At 38.1% G+C, this 15,296-nt stretch overlaps 1 protein-coding gene across 5 annotated transcripts in view; it reads left to right on the plus strand.

Moving 5' to 3' along the window:
* Positions 1 to 15,296, plus strand: part of enah (ENAH actin regulator) — an 83,701-nt gene that overhangs the window by 46,144 nt on the left and 22,261 nt on the right. For all 5 annotated transcript variants that reach the window (XM_088286309.1, XM_088286308.1, XM_088286307.1 and 2 more), the window contains exons 4-5: positions 1,987 to 2,059; positions 14,838 to 15,184. In XM_088286309.1, coding sequence (XP_088142435.1) covers positions 1,987 to 2,059; positions 14,838 to 15,184 — 420 coding nt within the window. The remainder of the gene's footprint in view (positions 1 to 1,986; positions 2,060 to 14,837; positions 15,185 to 15,296) is intronic.

The raw sequence follows: 15,296 nt of genomic DNA on the forward strand, positions 1-15,296 counted from the left end.
GAAGGAGGGGAAGCCATGGACTAGTGAGCATCCTGGGCACTATAGAGTACAAAACAATAGGCCTTGAAAATTACCTCGAGGTGATGGGCCCCAGGGATGACCTGCTTAGTCTATACCTCAGGCAACAGAAGCCCAGTAAGTAGAAGGAGCCAGATGGACTGTCATGGAATGACAAGCCCCTGCATGGCATGTACTACCATCAAATTGAAGAAGTGGCTGACATGGAGAAAACATATGAGTGGCTGAAAAAGGCTGAACTGAAAGGTTGAGGTTATGGGTCTACCACATTCGATAGGATATATATATATATATAATATCTAAACATATTTGAATAGATGGACCCATTGATTAATGAGAACAAGGTGATGAACACTGAGAAAATGAGTGCGTGAATATTTGTAGTTCACTTTACAGAAAATTGAAAACAACTATGCAGGTTGTTTTTCTAGTCAAAACTAAATCGAACTAAATCAACTTCATAGCAGAATAGTTCAAATTGAAGATGCTAACTCAGAGATTCTGTAATGGGGACATTAGTTATGTATCCTTCACGCTATACACTGTATGAATAATGAATTGTGTCCAGGAAGTGCCAACCCATCAAGTAGAGATCTCTCTCTCTCTCTTTCTCCTACTTAGTCTCTCATCCCCTTGTTCTCTCCTCCTTCCTTTGTACACCATCCACATCTTTTTTTCTGCAGCTTTCTCCTTTACAAATATATAAATCCATCCATCTTACTCTCCTTCCATCGTTCTCCTCTCCCTTCGCGTCTATCAACTGATTTCTATTGGGAAAGCAGCACAGCGTAACCACACCCAGCATTTGTGCGTCAGCTTTAATAATCTACAAGCAGAGAATGGAGGCATCTGGCCACACAGCATGGACAACCTTGCCAGTATTCTGCAACGTAGGAAGGCTTGATCTGTGAAGTTTTTATTTTTGATATATTTTGGTGGCAGAGAACCTGAGGTTATCCAGAGTTGAGCCACACGGGAAATTGACGGCTCAGCTATGGTTTTGTATGTGAGCTCCCAGGAATGTACTGGAGCTGCTGGGCTAGTGAGTGGAGCTAGCAACAACGGGATGGAATTTGCACGGAGACATGAAAATGGGTCAGATAGGACCCCACATGGACTGTGGAGCTATGTTTGCTGCCAGAAGAGGCCCACACTACTGCTGCCTTCATGTATGTACAGACGACAGAGAGGTTTATATCTGTGTGCTTATTGATGTGATTTGGGATCTCATGGCTAGTTGTGGAAACAGCATTTGTTACTTTACAACCTTCACAATCTTAAATCTTTGTGCAAATATACAAAATCACTTAAATGTTCTTCTTTAGTACATTTGAAAACCAAAGACTTTCTGTCTTAATAATTTCTGTTACTATTCTGCATTCTGAGCGACTGAAATGAACATCACTTTTCCAATAACGCAATTTTGAATGCTTTGGTTTGCTGATTGTGTCATTGGTCCACAAGCTCTATTAGAACAGACAGTAACACAATTACACGCATACAGGCAGTGCACAATGTTGTTCCTGGCAGATGGAGAAAATGCTAATTTCAGTCTCCATGGGCGTCTGGCCGATGTTTCCGTGTGTTTATTTTTGAAGTCAGTTGTTTTAACATCGGTTCACACATTTTCATTCATCATCAATTGGAGCGCAGTCCCTCAAGAGAAAAAAAAAAAAATAAAATAAAATACATATAGAATTCAGAACAATTATTTTGAGATCATCTATAGAAACACAAAGACACAGATCTGGTTAACAGAGAGGTTGTCCCGATGTTCTTTTCAGACAGGAATTGTCAGATGCTCAGAGCAGTGTGAGCAGACATGTTGCCATGGCGACCTTGTCCTGCCGCAAATGTCACAGGATCTCTTTGAAGGGGAAAACTCTGTTGTGTTTTTTGAATGGTGTCAGTCCTGGGACTTTTCTGGCACACCTGCAGAGCTCTATTAATCTGTTTTGCCATCTACAGGTCCCACATTGCCCAAGCAGACACCCCACGTTCAGAATGGCCCCACACCAGAGGAAATGGACCTTCGAAGACGGTAAGGCACACACCTCAGACATCGTTTCTTCTCCTTTTTGTCTTCTTACCTCAATGTGGATAGCGGAGTTGCGTGTAACTCAGTCTAACAAAATTTTTACCTTGCAATACTTCTGACTAGGAATGGCTGTCTGACTCGGTTTTCCTGATTGAATACAACTACAATTAAGTCAGTGTTCGATATTGACCTACGCTCCATGTTTCTTTGCTACAAGACACGATTAAATAACGATAAGTTCCACACAGTCGACCGAATAAAATCCATTATTATCATCATTCAGATTGAGGGAGTGAGGTGAAGATAATTCAAATGAAAGTGATGAAAAATAATGAACAAAACTTCTAGACATCGAATGATGTCATCCTCCAGATAAAATAATAATTCTTAATGATAATACTAACTCTACATGTGTAAGAGGTCTCGTTTCCCCCCATGCAAACCTAATCATAACTAATACTATGACATGTCTCAGTTGTAATGCATTCTTCAGGTGTGAGTCAAGGGTTTGAATACTGCCAGGAAGTTTAAATATGTGTGCCTCATGATATTGGCTGCTTTCCAGTCCCTCTTTTTCTCATATACACACTCACACACACGCACACACACTCACACAATCGATCAGTTGCTGATGTCATCTGCTGTCTGCTGACACACTTTAACTCATTCACTGCCAGCCTGGGTAAACTGAATGTACTTTTTGGCTTCTATACCAGTCAGTGGCAGTGAATGATTTATAATGATCAGCCATAGTGAAGTGATGAACACACAAAAAGTGTAAAAATAGAATGAAAACATAATGGCGATATTCTGGTTCTCTTAAAATGAAAAGAAGTTGGAACTGACCAACATTTCCAGCAACAGACAGCGGACTTGGAGCTGTTTAACAAGCATATTGTTTGTATTTATTTTATGACTCACAAAGAACATCTGTGAAAAATTACAGTCGCAACCATTCCCACCCCCTTCTTTTTGACAAAATAGTCTTAATTTGTATCAGATATGACAACCTGCTATTAGTAGTTAAGACTAATTAGATTAATTGTAGGATATTGCAAATTGATGGTAGGCTATATGCAATTCGCGAATGGTATTTATTTTTAATGGCGACATGCAGTTGTTGCTGTTTGCTTTCATAGGAATTTTCTTTGGAAATTCTGTCGGAAAGAATGAGGGTTGAGAAATAACCGACAGCGATAGGAGAGCAAAACGACAACTGTATGAGATTTGTGTGCTCCAACCACACTTTGCCCTAATCATCCTTTTCTACGCAGAAGATTCTGAGCTTGGTCATGACCCTTCAAGGGTGACTGCATGTCTGACGGACATATTTATCTCATGTATGAGCACATTAATGAAAGGCCGGGAGTGGAAAGATAACCACTTGCATAGAATTGCCGGAGCGCTACCCTCAGATTAAAAAGACATGAGCTGCAAATAATGGGCTGCGGTATAAATAGCTACACAGCACGTGGGAGTGTGTCGGGGTGAGCAAGCCTGTTGGTGAGTGGGCGCGTCAATGTGTTGAATGAAAGCGGAGATGAAGACATAATTTAAAAAAATACATGTGATGCATTATTTTTTGTGGACTGCTTGCATTTAGCTGCTGGGACATGCTGCTGCAAATGAAACAGTGTTGTAGCACATGTTGACATTGGCAGATTTTTTCAAAAGGCAGTCATACTTGGACATGAACACAGACACTATTACTCCAACGACAATGTGTTTGCTTTTGGCTTTGGATATCATATAGGGTGTTTTATTAGTAGGGCACACACCACATGGGGGGGGGGAGAGAGGAGAGAGAGAGAGAGAGAGAGAGAGAGAGAGAGAGAGAGAGAGAGAGAGAGAGAGAGAGATTGTGTATAGTATACTAACAAGATCCTTGGTCTGGAGTCGGTCCATATGGTCCGTCTGCACTCATATCCATTCAGTTGACTTTTCGTGCTTCTCTGAGCCAACCAGGCAAGCCACCAAGTCAAGCTGGCCAACACATTCTGTCAGACTTCGGTGTCGTGGATAATTTAGCACAGTTGTTATTTGTGGCAAAGTGGTACAACATGATGACATAATGCTCTACAGTATACTACACATATCAAATTCACATTTTGACCTATTGTGTCGCTAATGTTAGAATGATATTAAAAATCACTTATTAAGTCTACACCCCAGTGTTGTTTTTGGCAGGCATTTTAGATTTAGTCTTAGTCTTTTAGATAAAAATTCGTATTCGTTTTTGTCACATTTAATCATTCCTAATAGTGATAGACCGATATGCTTTTTTCAGGGCCGATACCGATATCGATTATTATAAGTCATGGAGGCCGATAACAGATATTTGGGGCCGATATTCATTTGTTGAAAAAAAAAAACAGGTAAAATGGTGTCAAGATTTTGAAAAATAAAAACTCCAAAAATTGACTTAGTTTAAACAACTTCTTAAACAACTTAAGTAATGTGTTAAAGCTTTTTTAGATCTTAGAAAATAGACAACTTAGTTTTAAAAGTCGAACAAAAAGTGCACGGAGCTCCGTCGCTCTGCTGCATCTCTTATAGTTCAATGAAAACAAACATCTCTTTAAGGCTGACTACGGCAAATAGTTTATTTGTTGTGAGTTGTCGTAGACTGACGTTTAGTAAAATTTTGGCAAAGTCTGTTGTAATGCGTGTGACTCAAGGTGAAAACACAAACGGGTAGCTGACTGCTGATTGGCTGCTACCCACAGCATAAGGAAACGATCAGTGCTGTGGGGGGGGCAATCTGCTTCTGCAGGTAGGGCCACAAGCACAGCAGAGAGAGAGAGAAAGAAAGAGAGAGAGGTAAGTATGCTGGAGTGAGCCAAAATAAACCAGCTTTTAATTTTTCGGTCTTGAAAGTTAAAAAAAAAAGGCAGATGCTGATAATCGACAAAATGCCAAAAATTGACCAAGAAAATCGTCTCCGCCGATAATCGGCCTATCACTAGTCCTAGTCGTGATAGTTTGTCTAGTTAGTCGACGGAAACTCCCCAAAAGGTTTTAGTTTAGTTTTTGTAAATTTAGTCGACAAACACTCAAAAAGGTTTTAGTCCATTTTAGTTAAAACTAGGCATATAACGTTTCCACCCAATAGCAAAGACTTTCTAATTGATTTTGCATCACAAAAAGACAAAAGTGGTAACAGTGGAATCAATGCTCATGGCTGCAAAATAAGCTGTGAACCAAAACATTTTATTTGACAACTGTTGTGGCTTTATTTCACTCAAAGCAACATAAATAAACCAAATCAAAACATAAACTTGTAGTCGACTTGTTTGAATACAGTAGCACAAGTACAAACTATCAAATTATGAAGGACTCAAAGTGCCAAAATTAGATAATTAAATACACCATGAAATGTTTCATTAAAATCATTAATTAATTAAATGTTTCATTTATTAATTAAATGTGGAATTAAATACATAAAGTTATTTATTTAATATTAAAGCCATTTAACATTTATAGAACATTAGAACTGTCGTGTTAAATTACCTCACATTAACTTCTTTAAAGTAATAGCTGAAAGTGTTTTTTTTATTTTTTTTTGGGTGTCTCGTTTCATCTGATGACAAAGCTATTTGCACCTGGTTTGCCCGGTTTGGAACGTGTATCCTAAGTTTTTGTACTTGCAACATTGTGTGTTCTCCCCAGCAGCTCATGCACGTTGGGTTTTTTTTTTTTTGCAAAATGGGAAAAACCCCTCATGAATAAACGTTTTATGGAGCAGAGGGAGGTTGTTGTTCTGAACTAGCTTTGAGCTCATCATTGCTTTCCATTTCTGTTTCATGTTACAAGCTGTCAAGCTCGTTTGTTTCACATTAATTGCTTTGGCATGAGTAAGTGGCCATTTGCTTTTGTTAACGATACATAATTACTTTAATGCCCATGCATATCTTCCCAAAGGCTTAGCGTTTTGCTTACAACGGGTTGAGAAATCATTCTATGCTTTCCTTGTACTCACAGACAGGTAGTTGGTAACATACCTGGAAAGAAAATAAATCAACCATGTCCCCTACTATAATCAAGTGCACTATAAAAAATAAAAAAAAATGGGGTGTGATATTTAATTGAAAAATCCTCGTAAAAATTTTTCACTCAAAAATTCCAATTAGATTTTACAAGAACAGTTTTTGAGTAAATTTTAGTTTATTAAGTTTAAAAAAGTCACTCCAAGGTTAGAGGTTTTTTTTGGGGGGGGGCGTTCGAATACACTGCACATTCCGTGGACAAAGGACCTCAATGTAGTGGAGGTTCGAATCCATAACCTCAAGGTGAGGAGTCGACCACTCTACACCTGAGCCATGCCACTGCTAATATGTATTAGGATATTATTTAGTATATTATTGGTGTCACATGGAAATCTCGGAATCGTCCAAAGCGAGTTTTTGGCCTCCTTTTGGAGATACCAGCAATATACTCAACCACCGTCACCGAGCCTTAGCTCAGGTGTAGAGTGGCGGTCTAAAAATCATGAGTTTGTCGATTTGAGCCTCAACCTTGTGCATGTAATATGGTATGGGAAAAAATAAAAGCAAGCTTCCTTTGAGTGTTTTTTTCAAGTGAATAAACTAGTCAAATGTACTCAAAAACTCCTTTTGCAAAATATACTTAGAATGTCTGAGTGTTGTTGTTTTAGTCGAGGTTCGGTTTCGCCCCAAATATTACATTTGCAATTTAATATTGGATTTAAGGACGCTTTTTTAAAAAGGTTTTTTCCAGCAGAAAATATGAACGAGTATGCTATGCAACCTTAATTCCAATTAAATTGGAACAATGTGTACCATAAAAATAAAAACAGAATTAAATGACTCTAAAAACACCTGTTAGAACAGGTTAAGTGGAAACAGGTGAAATTCATGAGTGAGTATAAAAGGAGAATTTTGCAGTCTAATTTGTGTGGAATTTAAGTTTGAAGATTTTTTTTGCAGAACAAGGGTGACATTTACAGGGCAGATGATGAAATTTTGCAGCATACGCTGTGATCATTTAAAGGGGTTTGTAGTAAGATGGCGCGAAGGGGAAAGGAACGTGGATGTTTGTTGCATATATGTATGTATACATGGCAATTCAGACCTCACCGCCACCCACGCTCCCTTGGCAACGGTTTCCTCGGCAACTCTTGTCAGGGGGCGAGCAAGACGCCAGTTAAACAGAGCAGAGGGCTTTTCACAGCTTTGAACCCTCTGATGTTTCCCACCAAATTGGAGAGAGAAACATTTGGTGAATTTTCTGTTTATATTATAGCAGCACAAACCAAGACAATTCTCTATTTCCAACTCCGTAGGAATTTTTGTCTGAACAGACTTTGATTTAATCAATGCATCAGCCTCTGAGTGATTATTCTTTATTAGATTTAGATTTAGATTTATCAATTGCATGGTATGACATTAATTTTTTGTGTGCTTCCATCTTTATATCCCAGAGAGCCATCTTCATGCTGAACTCTCACACACAACTACCCTTACCTTGTAGGACGGCAACATATGTTCTTATATTTATTTAATTTCATGTTTATTTTTTATTTAATCTTTAAAATGAAATTGTTTGTTACATTGCACTGGAGAGGAGAAATCTCTAATCTTGTTGTGCACTGAGTACAATGACATAAAAGGGCATTCTAATTCTGATATTCCAGTAACTTTGAGTTACGAATACAAAGTGGTTTTCATAAAGGGGAATTCAACCCCCAAAAAATCTTTGCAATAAAATGTTCTATGCACCTTCACCAGTTTATAAACATGGCATACTGGTTAATATTATATTTGTGGAATATGAATTACGTAAACAGTTTTTTTTAAGATGTGCATGATTGGTCATTAGCTGAGCCTTAAGCAATGTGTTGATGTCATTTTCAGTTGACAGAAGTGACAAAATGGCCACCGCATAACTCACATTTCCATGGACGCAAAGTTAATCAGAATGCCGTGTTTCGACTAGTCGACCGGCATAGCACATATTTCTGTGCAATTTTGGAGTTGACTTCCCCTTTAAGTTTGTGCCTGTCTTAATGAAAATGTGTTTTACTCTTGGCAGTGGGAGACGCTGCTCTCACTGTTCAAGAATTTGAGTGGAATGTTAGGACTTGGAATCACCTCGACGGTCGCGTGACATCTGCCCAACAGCCAAAACGTACAGAAAACCAAAGGTGTCATTGTGATGAGTGACAGCCTCTTTTTTTGTACTATGAGTCGTTTAGCGTCTAAAGTACTGATTTCCGGTTACATCACGTTTGCATTCTCTGAATCTTCTGTTGAAAAGATTACTATGTGGTTAAAGTAATTATCAGCTTTGTTGGCCTTTTTTTATGTTGAGTTTGGCATACGCCGCTTTGTTTTGAAAACATCCGAACTTGCCAGAAGAGGTTTTTTTTTTTTTTTTAAACACGTACAAAGGAGTCCATAGCATCGAGATATCAGAATAGCTGTGGTGGCCTTTCTAATGAGGACAATTCAAGCGCTTCCACTTCATCATCCGGTGTGCTGAATAAAAATGAGGATGCGTAAAAAAACTAACTTTCGCGTTTCATTTTCTTCACCAGGATTACCAATAGTTAGTAACTTTTCATACCCTTTTGGCAACATTTTTTATTTGACGTGACATATTGAAGAGTAGGGCCCATCTGTAATATATGTTCATGAAATGTTAACATTTCCTTACCAATTTGGAAGAATAGTCGCGAAAAAAATATTTCTGACATTAATTCAAAGTACGTCAGTAAGCAGCATATTTGCAGTACTGAAAAAATAACTGATATGAGGAGTAACCATATTAAAAAGTGATTGAAATTAGTTTCCACAGTATTTTGCATCGCAAACTGTGTCTTTTTCTGTGTCGCCGTTCGAATTTGGTTTAAGTGTCCCCAAAAAAGATAATAACAACAAAAAGATCATACAATTTTGTGCTGGGAAGAAATCTCCGTTTGTGAAGGGCGGTAGACCTAAGTCATACCTTGTAACTTGTCGTGTGTAATATGTAAACTGGATTAAGAAATGAATCCTATATAAGTGTGAACATTTCCAACTACACTCAATTTAACTTTATAGAGTTCTTTGGGGAAAAAAGTGCCGTTCATGAATATTATATTAATTGAACTCTTCAACAATCAGACATGATGGACATATTTTTTATGTTGTTTTTATGTTTATGTAGTGTAGGGCAGAGTCTTGCTTATGTCCATCCATGTATTCATAGCAAGTTTTCGTTGTTTATTTTTAAATGATTGAAATTACTTGAATAATAGAATGATAATATAATTGCCTGTTCCAGGGTCAAATCATATGATGATGAAAAAATGAATATAAGTACATCTACTTAAGTTATTTTTACGCATAAATCTGCATGTTAAACCTGTGAACCGTCTTTGTGTTCATCTACCCCCGCGACAAACGTAAGTAATTTAGACAGTGTGAGCTTTTTTGATCTGCCCAATTCCGCTGATGTGACGACCAAAACGCCATTACATCATGTGCTGTGTTTAATCATGAAGATGTTCTGCTGCTGCTATTACAGTGCAGATGATCCCACTGGGCCTAATTTACTATCTGACTTAATAGTGTAGAGAGGGAAGACTCCAGAGGAGCAAACCTATCACACAGTAATCAGGTTTTGCTGGGTTGAGAATCCAGCTTTACATTTCTTTAATGCTGAAATAACCACTGAAACCAAATAGGACACTTCACGGTTATTATGATCCATTCAAGTAGAGACTAGATGGGTCTGTATGAAGGCTGATATTTTTCTTTTTTATTATTTTCAGATTTTCAGTGAACTATAAGACATGCAGCTGACCCAGGGAGCTTCGTTCACTTTTTGTTAGACTTTTAAAACTAAGTGGTCTATTTTCTAAGATCTAAAAAATCTTTAACACATCACTAGAGTTATTTAATAAGTTGTTTAAACTATGTCAAGTTTTGAAGTTTTTATTTTTCAAAATGTTGACACCATTTTACCCGTTTTTTCAACAAACGAATATCCTCCATGACTTCTAATAACCGATATCGGTATTGGCCCTGAAAAAAGTCTATCACTATTTATGTACAAAGTGCAAAGAGTACTATGTATGTATTTGAACTAACTTATATTTTAAGACGTTTATTCGAGCAAACCAGAACATGGTGTACTGTGGTGTAGTGGACCAAGCTGTTGTAAACCAGGGCTTTGTTTCCTAAGGGAGAAAAACAACGGAAGACTGTGCTGGCAATCGATATAATCGTTATTAGAGTGGGCGCCATGAAATTTGTGATTTTTTTTTTTCCAGATCATTCCTTTGGATCTTGGTCCTTGTACTTTGTGCTCACCAAATTCCTTGGTTGTGAGCGCTTGTTTTTGCTTATTAACACCAAAGATGTTCTTTTAAGGGTTGATGCTTTGATGCTTTGCGGGGAAACTGGTCCAATGCACTAAAAAGGTTAGAGAGTGCTGCCCTCAAGTGATGAAATTATGTCTAGTTATTTTATATAGTGCGTGCGTGTGCGTGTGTGTGTGTTTGTGCGTGTATGTGAAGCTATTAGCACAACAGACGGAAAAAGGGAACAATTGTGTGAAAATGAAGCAATATTTTATGTTCATATTTTGACATTTCACTGTGAGTCAGATTTCAGTGAAATGAGTGTGACCCTATTTTGACCTTGGCAGTAAGCATGTCATCATCATGTCCCTTCTATTTCCTTTTCACTAATAATATACAGATTGGGTGTTTGTTTTTTTCCATATCCCTGATCATATTGAGCAAAGTATGTGAACCCCTAAGTTAATGACTTCTCCAAGACTTAATCAGAATCAGGAGTCAGACGTTTGCAGATGTTAGGAAAGATTTCCTGGCCTATAAAACTCACACCGGTTTTGAGTTTTATGTTTTCGAGAAGCATTGCCTGATGTGAACCTTGCCTCGCACAAAAACATTCTCAGAATACTGAATTCTTGACTTTCAACGGGCTGAAAGTACCTCTTAAAATCCTTGACAGGTTGTCAATAAATTAGCACAACACCATCAAAATGACTGTGAAGTAAAGCAGAGGGGGCATCACGGTATGTGCATGCTTTTCTACTTCAGAGAGTGGACGTGTTGCGATCATCAACGGAAAATTTAATTTCGAAATTCATCAAGCAAGTGAGCCAGTAGAAGTCAAGTCAAAAATATTATTTAAAATATGTTCCATGTGCAGCCGCTAGTGATGGGCAGTCTGAAACCGAAGCTCCGGCGCACGCTTCAAACCCGGAAATAAAATTGCTTCGGAACATTGTTCCGATGCTCCGTTCAGTCAGGAGAAAACACGTGACCTCTGACGTCCGAAAAAATAACTGGTTCGTTTTGTTCTCAAAATGAACTCTAGTAAACCCTGTGACTGTCCAACGGAGTGTGCGCGGCGTGCGGTGACGTCGACGCTCAAATACGATGAGCGTGAGTACTTCTCGGCAGCTTTTAATTTTCAAATTAAGTGTATTCATTGAACGTAAGCATGGTCAGGTATACAAATACTTCAATGTCTGGTTTTAAAGTAGAATGAGCTCGAGTCACATTTTAATGCAAGCCAATTTTACATAGTAACCTAAAAATAACTATCGATATGTTTATATACATGTTTTGAAACTAGATAAGTAGACGTGCATATGATTGTATAATAAGGTTTAATAAAATGAATTTGACCATTGAACATTAGTGTATTTAAGTACAGTGACTTTGTATAATGGGTGGTGCAAAAACAAACATGAAAAAAGAGTCATATAAAACACTTCTAATTTTTATTTTCTAATTTTGAATACGTCAGGCCGCCTAGTCGAGACACTTCCGCTCATTGAGGTAACAATGAGCGTCGAGGTCGCCGCAAGATTTTTATGCGCATCTGTGCCATGTGAGCGCATTTTTCTCAAAACGTGAAGTTGTCAGTAAAAAAAAACAAAAAAAAAAACATCTAAATCCAAAGACTGGAAAAAGTAATATTTTTTCAAGAAACCTGTGCCATAGTTTTTGTTAATTTATGTATGTAGAAATTGATATCCTTTAGCGTGTGAACATATGAGTCGTGGTTTCTTAGCGTAACATTGTTTCACACTTTTGTTTAGTTAAGTCGTCAGGAAAAAAAATAATGCAATGACATTCACATTACTTAGCTAGACATTAAACAAGGTATGGGGATTTTTTTATTTAATCAAAAACTTCCACAATACACAAAAACATATTTTTTTTGTATAAATAACTAGGTATACAATTATTGTTTCTGTGTTTGTATAGATTTTACTGCCTAAAAGCCTCTATAGCAGAGGTATTCAATTAAAAGTCACAGAGGTCCACGGCAAAAATTTCTCCCAATTAAAAGGTCTGAACCAAAGTCCAACTTCCCTTAATTTCTAGCCTATGTTTACATTTTTAGTTTCAATATTTAGTAATTTTCAACAGAGCGCACTTATATACTAAATATTTAGCAATGTTCACGTTAAACACCTTTGCCAGTCAAACAAATATAAGGCGTTTATTTCACATTTAAGAAAATGTGGCTCCAGGAACTTAAAGGTGCCACTTCCATAAAAAACAGTAAAATATCTCCTGCAGAAATATATCAAGTGCTAAGCATTGAGTTAACATCTTTTACTTTTTTTTTCTGAAATCAAAGAGTTATCAGCCTAAAAAAAACGGAAAGCCTAATTATCCAAGTAAAACAGGTCAACATGTTCAGTACACAATCAATAAAAATGGCTGCCCTCATGAAAAACTAATTCAAAATGAGCTTTGACACCAACTTTTCTTTTGAATATTTTTTTTTAACTTCTCGTAATGAGAAAAATGAGTTTGTGACTGCCCTGCCAGTGACTTAATTCTGGGTTGCAACGGATTCAGGGCCATTGGGATTTGGTAGATTATTTCACACATCTGGGCTTTGTGTTTTCCTTTCAATAATGTTTGTGCAACCGCATTTAAGCACTCCTTCACAACTTCCCCATCACTGAATGTTTTTTTATGTTTTCCCCAAAATCCATGATACTTTTAGTGAACATTCGTTTGCATGCCGCTGGGCTGTAAACGAAAATGTAAAAATCTGTTGCACTGCACTCGAAGTTCGATGTTTTTACGTGCGCTCACCTCAAACTTCAGCGGATAACTTTGCAAAAAAGGGCGGTGCTTTGTTTTGTAGTGGCGCTTCGCAATGTTGCGACGGTTTCGGAGCATATGATGCACACTGGTTTTGAATCGGCTGCAACCAGTACAAAACTACATTTCTCCGTCCATTCATTTAAAACAACACACATCGACCTTGCTAACTTTAGCAAGGCACACCGTCAGCAGCACTCTCTTGCGGTCTGCTGCGCAATTGGCAGTGGATCGTAAACAAAAGATTTGATTGGCTCAAATCAGTGACGCCTTTTTCGTATGAACTAGAATTGCAGCGTCAATGTTTGCGAATGCGCCCTGAAAAAAAAATCATCATAGATTGGTCACCGCGGTCCGCCATTTGGTGATGCCTGCTCTCGTATATGACTGCAGTTCCAATTTTTCGCCACCAGATGTCAGTATCACTGAAGCTTTGAAGCTTCAAACCATTTTGAACCGATTGCTTCAAATGGTTCAGCGCTTCATCAAATCTTTATTTGCCCATCACTAGCACCCGCTGGTCAAAACACAAAATTGTGATTAATATTGCATTTTTGGGATTTTAATCAAGCAGCAAAATCCATATTTTTATCCATCTCAGGTGGTGGCTTATTAACTGCCATTGATGGTGAAAGACCTCAAATCCATTTTTTTTTACTTGACTGGTAATGAATGAGTTAATGAAAATGACATCACAGTTGTGAGATTTGCAAGTTGAGCCAAGATTGGTCATTACTAGAGAGAAAAAATTTTTTATAAAAACGTGTACGTGGGTGTGTGTGTATGTACACGATCTTGACCTTTATATGTTTTGTGTCTAACATCCTAATACAAGTTTACATTTATATTGCATATATTTTGACTATTTCCCATGAGTTCCTTTTCTGATTTTTCACGGAAGTATAATTCTCAATGCGCAATTTTAAATTTTTGGGCTTAGCTGTGAGTTAGGTACACTAAGTCTGCTGAAACAAATTCTTTATTGTATCCACTGCTAGTCGGTTAGCGTGCAACTTCTGCAGCATCATCTTAGTTCTCCAAAAGCATTATTGCAGTTTCACCAAATTATACACTGAGCCAGTGGAAAGCCTGTTTTAGCCTCAAGCCTGTGTCAAACATGTTGTCACACGCACGCATCGCGCTACATACCGCTTGCCCTCTGCTGACATCTCCTGACCAATCCGTGAACTTCACACAATAAATACACTCAGATGCAGAGCAATTTCCATGGCTTGCATCCTGCATTTATTTATATATACATATATATATATTAGGAACGAATCTTTTTTTTTTTTCATTTTATATTATTATTTTAAGTTGTTCAGTGAAGGACGGTGTTGTGCCAATTGCGGACTTCAACTTACTTTGTACCTAAATTTTAGATTGCATAACATGACTGCTATGCCTAGTAGCACGTGTTATATAATAATATTGTTATGTAATGTCATCATTAGTTGCTTGTGGGTCAGAAGGGTCAAGACCTGTCCCGCACTGATGAACCTCTCTGTTACTCATTCCACCTGACATTTTGAACGTTTGTTGGTTTTATTTAGTAGAACGTGTGGATTATTTTTTGTTACTCTGCATTCTGGCCTCAATTATAATTTGAGTCAGTGTGAATTATTTCATTTAAATTAACATATATCATTATTTTGTCTTTTTCTTCATGCCATCCAGGCAGCTCCAGGAGGTGCAGAGGCAGAAGGAGGTGGAAAGAGAGCGCCAGGAACGTGAATGTCAAGAACGGGAACGTCAGGAACGAGAGCGCCTGGAGCGAGAGATGCAAGAGCGGGAACGTCAGGAACACGAACGTCAAGAACGAGAGCGTCAGGAAAGGGAGCTTCGAGAAAGGGAGGCCGAGAGGGAACGACTGGAGCGTGAACGTCAGGAGCAGCAGGAGCGCGCCGAGCGTGAGCGGATGGAGAGGGAGAAGGTGGAGAGAGAGCGGCAGGAGAAGGAGCAGCAAGAGCAGTTGGACAGAGAGCAGCAAGACTGGGAAAGAGGGAGACGCATCTCTAATGCTGGTGAGTGATGCTCTTTGCTTTTAGCCTCTCATTTTTCTAACAGCCCATCAGGTTTTAAATCTTTATTGCGATTAGATTAATATTTTCCCTAATCCTTTTCAAATTTATTGAA

Source organism: Idiotropiscis lumnitzeri, chromosome 21, assembly GCF_059441095.1.
Source record: "Idiotropiscis lumnitzeri isolate Australia: NSW breed Sydney's pygmy pipehorse chromosome 21, RoL_Ilum_1.0, whole genome shotgun sequence".
Taxonomy (NCBI): Eukaryota; Metazoa; Chordata; class Actinopteri; order Syngnathiformes; family Syngnathidae; genus Idiotropiscis; species Idiotropiscis lumnitzeri.